This window comes from Engraulis encrasicolus, chromosome 8 (genome assembly GCF_034702125.1).
Source record: "Engraulis encrasicolus isolate BLACKSEA-1 chromosome 8, IST_EnEncr_1.0, whole genome shotgun sequence".
Taxonomy (NCBI): domain Eukaryota; kingdom Metazoa; phylum Chordata; class Actinopteri; order Clupeiformes; family Engraulidae; genus Engraulis; species Engraulis encrasicolus.
Window position 1 is genome coordinate 50,305,710 of NC_085864.1, and position 6,691 is coordinate 50,312,400.

General features: G+C 43.9%; 1 protein-coding gene across 1 annotated transcript in view; it reads left to right on the forward strand.

Annotated features, from left to right (window-relative positions):
* Positions 1-6,408, forward strand: part of zgc:172282 (leucine-rich repeat and fibronectin type III domain-containing protein 1-like protein) — an 88,334-nt gene extending 81,926 nt beyond the window's left edge. Inside the window, exon 5 of the mRNA XM_063204698.1 lies at positions 6,290-6,408. Within this exon, the coding sequence (XP_063060768.1) occupies positions 6,290-6,408 (119 nt within the window). The remainder of the gene's footprint in view (positions 1-6,289) is intronic.
* The last annotated feature ends 283 nt before the right edge of the window (positions 6,409-6,691 follow it).

Sequence of the window (6,691 nt, forward strand, 5' to 3'; positions counted from 1 at the left end):
ATGGCCAGTAGTCTCTGCTCATCTCCACTGTGTGTGTGTGCGTGTGTGTTGGGGGGGGGGGGTGCACGTACATACACGCTTGTGTGCATGTGTGTGTGTGTGTGTGTGTGTGTGTGTGTGTGTGTGTGAGAGAGAGAGAGAGAGAGAGAGAGAGAGAGAGAGAGAAGCAGTCTTCACTTTGCCCTGAATACTAGGAATCAGCTTTTTATACCCTGTGTTTGTCAGATAGATTTAAGGGTACTTTGAAGAGTGTCTGGTTTTGTTATTTATTTCTTCAGGTCTGGTCCCATATGTTTTTCTAGTTCCATTCCTGTTTATCCTCTCTCTACAGCGGCATCTTTCTGTCTTATTGTCTCTGCCTCCACCTCTCTCTCTCTCTCTCTCTCTCTCTCTCTCTCTCTCTCTCTCTCTCTCTCTCTCTCTCTCTCTCTCTCTCCCCCTCTCTCTCTCTCTCTCTCTCTCTCTCTGATGTCCTCGGCTTCCCTGTTTTGACTCTATTTCTCTTTTTTCATCCCTCTCTCCATCCTGTTCTCTGATTTTCTCTCCTTCCCTTGTTTGACTATCTTCCTCTCTCTTCATCCCTCTCTCTGATGTCCTCTGCTTCCCTTGTTTGACTCTCTTCATCCCTCTCTCCATCCCTCTCTCTGAGGTCCTATCAGAGTCTCGAGCTGCTGTGGCCTGAATTGGCTCTGCCTGTCGTGTTCCAATTCTCTCCTCTGAGATCTGGCCAGACAGAGACACAGGCCAATTCACCCAGCCAATTAAATATGCCGCTCTCACTGCAAACAAACACACAAACACAAATGGACGCACGGGCGTGCACGCACACACATACATACACACACACTGGCTGACGTGAGTGAGAAGGAGAGTGTTAGTGTGAAATTGCCCAAATATCCTAGCCTGATAAACCAGCCTAAATGTGAGACCGGAGTAATCTAGTCTGGCCCCGATGAACGATACCTCCGAAGATTGTTGATGAGAACAACCTGTTGTTTTTTCAAACATTGCCGGCGCTCTGACCAATCAGCGATCTTTGCCGTTGATGTGCTTTCCCAACGGTGTTGCGAGCTTCGTCTTCACTCCCTCAAAACCCATCCCGCTTTGATTCAAAACAAATCTCTGCGTTGTGATTGGTTTCGCCAGACTCAGGGCACAGTGTTCAAAACGTTCTCAGATCCGAGGCCAGACCCACTCGCAGCTGAAATTTCGGCGTGGCGCTGGTTTACCAGGCTACAAATATCCAGTTTTGGTCGGCAATGTTTTTCTTACTGGCTTTTCTCAATGCAATAGTTTTTTATGGATACGTTTGTTGTTGGGAGGGATAAAACTAGTAAGATAATGTTGAGGCAAAAATGATGTGTCTTTCACTGAATCCCAATATATTATAAAGTATTTCACAAAGGGGAGCATGGTCCAAATATAGCAATATTGGCAAATTAGCCTTTGCCTCTCCACTTTTAACACTGCTTTCCAAAAGCCATTGATCCACAGCAATGATGCATGCACCAATTTAGAACATTGATTCCTAACATTGATAAAGGAATTGATTGGATACTGCCCTGCCCAACATATTAATAACATTGACTAAATCCTTGGGAAAATGATACTTGATCTTTAACAGGTATAACCCTGTTTTGGGAAAATGGGAAAATGATACTTGAGCTTTAACAGGGTACAACCCTGTTTTGCACATATAGGCTTTCACTTACCGTAACAGTGACTTTGGTGAGATCTGTTGTTTGTTCTGATTTCTTCTAACGTTGCTAATGTTTTTGTTTCTTTTCTTTGTCTTCCTTCTTTTCTTCCTTCTTGTCTTCCCTTCTGCCTTCCGTCCTACTTTCTTTCTTTCTTTCTTTCTTTCTTTATTTATTTATTTCTGTCTTTCTTTCTTTCTGTCTCTCTCTTTCTTTCTGCAGGTTTGCCCAATACTTTACCCAATCAGCCCAACTTCCACTCGACTGCTGTGAGGGACTGTCCACTGCGACCTGAACTCCTGATGAAGTCCTGATGAAGTTTTCTTCCAGAACAAATCTACATCCAGCTCCACATTTCTACCCCCTACTTCTCCTCCACCCCAGTTCCCTTCTCCCAAAGGAACCCTAACAACCACCTACAGTCACCTCCCAAATCTCTACATTCTAATCCACTTTCGTCCCAAACAAAACCACATAACACTTCACCACAGTGAAAAGAATCCCAGCTGAAAACCAGATGAACTTAATACAGATCAGCGCTACATCCAGCTCCACAAAGCAGAAAGGCAGTAACTGCATTGCTGTTTAAAATGAGTTACTATGACTTAAATGCCATATACGTATATCAAAGTCTAAAGTTCAATTAAATGATAGATCATCAAAAAAGGTGGCAATATAAAGTAACAAAACTGTCACATGTCAATAATCTCCCAAAAAACACTTTTTCCTGGATTGGACTATCATTATAAAGTCAACTGAGTCAGTTTGGAGCTCTGCGCAGTTACTGCCTTTTTGCTTTGTAGGGCACATTTTCTACCCCCTACGTCTCCTCCACCCCAGTACCCTTCTCCCAAAGAAACCCTAACAACCATCTACAGTTGTCTCCCAAATCTCTACATTCTAATCCACTTTCATCCCATCACCTCCTTCCCAAACAAAACACACAAAACACTTTACCGCTGCAAAATAAATCCCAGGTGAATCCCAAATTAACTTTAACACGCAGCTCCACAGCGCAATCAATTGCTTCATCCCAGTGCCCCCCGCTCGAACAAACCCTAATAACCAGGGCTCTAAATTAACACCAGACAGAAAATGTATTCAATATCTTGCCAAAGTACAATTCTAATGTTATTTCCTCATTTGCAATAGGGATGGTGAATGAAAAATTGTTGTGGCCAGGCTGACAGTGGGGAAACTTTATTGCTTTGTCCACGGTGGCGGGGCGTCAGCAAAATGTGAGGTCACAAGCACAAGTCTAGGACGGAAGTCTGCATATTGGAATGCAGCCATAATCCCAGCGTCGCTGTCACCCCAAACATACCGCAGCCTTCATCCCCACTCAAACTCTCAATCTCCCTTGCACCCAAATTACCTCCAGATGGATTCCGCCTCCCACTAGTTCTATAGCAGTGATTCTCAAAGTGTGGTCCGGGGACCAATGGTGGTCCGCGACAGGACTCAGGCGGTCCGCGAGGGGATTTCTACTTTTCCAAGACAAGCTAGCAGTAGGCTAGAGTTGTAACATTATCACAAAGCTAAACATAGCTGTAGTCATATTTTCACCACAATAAGACAGGCTTGAAATGTGGATAAAACATAAGTGACCAGCATCGAAATAAGCAGTGTCAAATTAGTATGCATCAACTGTCAATTTAGTTAAGGTGGTCCCTTAACATTTTTGGAGAGACAAAGTGGTCCACGGTCTGAAAATGTTTGAGAAACACTGGTCTATAGCATCTTCTCCACAGCCTCCCCCTCAAATGAGATCCCATAATCCTCTCCAGCCCCGCTATCAAACCACAAACTTTTTCCACCTGCTACTTCACGTTCACTCCAAAACCCCTCACAATTCAACCCAAACCATAAAATCGTCCTACAACAATCCTCTTTAGACAAAAACCGCCACCACCATTGTCTTCACCATCCCCACCCAAAACTCCCACATCACAATCCAACAACCCCCTCCAACCCTTCTGAAATCAAGCAACCTCCATCCCCACCCCAAACTCTCACATCTTAATCCCCCAATCCTTCCCCCATCCCATCTCCACCCCACACTTCCACACCCCAATCCAGAAACCCCCTCCAACTCTCCTTCTGAAATCAAACAACCTCCAAACAAATTCGAAACAACCCAAAAACGTGGACTCTGCCAATCCACCATGCCCCTCCAACCCTCCCTCTGAAAACAAACAATCCCATCCCCACCCCAAACTCCAACATCCCAATCCCCCAATACAACAACACCCTCCAACCCTCCTGAAAACAAAAAACCCTCAAACAACCCGCAAACTTGCACTCTGCCTTTCAGACGGTATCACAATCCCAATCCCAAATTCCCACATCCCACTCCAACCCTCTTTCTGAAAACAAACAACCCCCAAACAACCTACAAAACAACTCCCAAACTTGGACTCTGTCAATCCACTAAGACCCTCCAACCCTCCCTCTGAAAACAAATACACCCCCCCCCATCCACACCCCAAACTTCAACATTCCAATCCCCCAATAGCACAACCCTCCAACCCTCATTCTGAACACAACCAACCCCTACACAACCCCCAAACAACCCCCAAACAACCCACAAATGTGGACTCTGCCTGTCAGACAGCACCGATGCACAGATATGGAAAACAGGAGACTGGAAGAAAAAGGAATAGAAAACATGAGATGCAGCCACACAGTAAATGTTGCGGTGTTAATTCAACACTTAAAGAGTTCATTTAAGTCCAAATGATGCCAAATCAACTCTCTAAGTGTTAAATGAGCACTGCAGAATTTACTGTGCAGCTGGCCCAACTCTGAGCACAACACAAGCGTAATTCAGTAAACAACCCAATTCCGAACTTCCATATCCATATGGTTCTGGATCACTCATGTTTGGCTTCAGTTTGATTTGTTAGTTTTCTTTTCTTTTGTATTTGTACATATCTCAATTCCAAAATCTTATAGTTTTGTACATGTAATTTTTATGGTGTGTGCAGTTTTATATAAAATAAAACAAAAAAATCTCTATATATGCATAAAGGATGGAGTGTTTGTCTCTGTGTTGCGAATAGGCCTGCTTCGCTCTAATGAAATGTCATAGGAGACTAAAAACTAATCTCACTTCTTTCTTTCTTTCTTTCTTTAGCCCTCTCGCCCCATTCTTCCTCTCTACCTCACATGTTCCCACTCTTTCAATCCCTCTCTCTTACTCTCGTTCTCATCATTTTTCTTTATTTCCTTCTCTCTACTGTCATCATCATTTTCTTTTCTCTCTATGCTCATGTTTCTTCTCCCCTCACCATTTTTCTCCTTCCCTCTGGGAACCAATAAAAAAAAAACTTTCGCTCTCAGCAGATTGTGCAATCTGGGGTCCTATTACACAGTGAACTCAATAACCTGCACTGGCCAGTAGAGCACACACAAACATACGCACGCACGCGCACACACACACACACACACACACACACACACACACACACACACACACACACACACACACACACACACACACACACACACACACACAAGAGGGGGAATACATTGAGGAAATTGCTGTATCGCTGAAATGCTTTAAGGCCCACAAGAAAATGAGGTCTTACTTGGTCATACACTCTGGTCTGATTGACTATTGCTGCATGACTACTGCTGACTACTGTGTGTGTGTGTGTGTGTGTGTGTGTGTGTGTGTGTGTGTGTGTGTGTGTGTGTGTGTGTGTGTGTGTGTGTGTGTGTGTGTGTGTGTGTGTGTGCATATGTGTGTGCATATGTGTGTGTTTGTATGCTTGCCTTGAGTTGTTGGACTTAACCAAAGCACTTAGATACAATACAGCCAACGGTTTCTATTTTCTCTAATAGATGTTTGCTTCCCACTGAATCATTTATGTCATTAGAGTACAAGGAGGTCATGTTTCACAATAATAGCATAATGGTTACTGTAAGAAGATATTTACAGTAGAATGCAATAATGAATGATAGATTGAATACATGCAATCCAGTTGAGCAAGAACAGAAGATGATTCGTAAAATTAATTAGGAGCATGTTTTATATATCCCCTCTCCCATAGGTACACTTTGTGCATATCAGGTCTCTTGTGTTAACCTGGCATCCAATACATTTCCTACGAATGCTTACCAGAGTCCAATGTCCCCCAAAGGTTCCTCTGCACAAATATCTAGTGTTTTCCTTTAACTATCCCTCTGTGCATTCCTGATGCCAGGGTTTCTGCATCAACTATGTTTTGGCATCTGAATAGTTACATTATTTGCAATGCCTTTATAGATGGGTAAGTGAATAGGTGCAAGCCAATTGAATAACATTAGAAGATTATTTTTCCCCTAATTCTATCTCTCAAGGGTAAACCTCTTATGTAGGTACGTGTCACAGGTAGGGGGCGTACCGGTACCCCCTTTTTACTACCAGCTACCCTGAGGAACATACTGCACACACACAGACACACCAGATAACCAGAATCCAGTTTTAACCGTATTTATTTTTCCATGCACCCATGTCAGAAGTGTCCAATTCTGCATCAGTCCTTTCTCTAAAATAGTCCCAACTCAATTTCCCACAAACCCCAAGTTCATCTTCGTGTGGCCTGCAGCGTCGGGTCGGGTCGCAGGCAACGTCAGGTTCTCGTCTGGACTCCTCAACCTGGGCGTGGCTGGGGGAACAGGTGGGGAGAAGTCACTAGCCAGTGTTTGTGTTTACGAGCAGAGCTAGCAGGTTACTAGAATAAGCTAATCAGCCAAACAGGGGGTCACTACTCGGGGGACTACAATTATTCGTGAATCAATCCACACATTAAGTGTTTCACACATCATGCTTAAGAAGGGAAACAAGGCACACAAAATGGCACAGCACACTAAACCAAACAAGAGTAGCGATCCCACTGTATTAACTGACTAGACTACTGTTAAAAATAAGAAACATCTCTGTCACAGCAGGACCCAGAGAGAGAGAGAGAGAGAGAGAGGGGGGGGGGGGGGGGGAGAGAGAGAGAAGG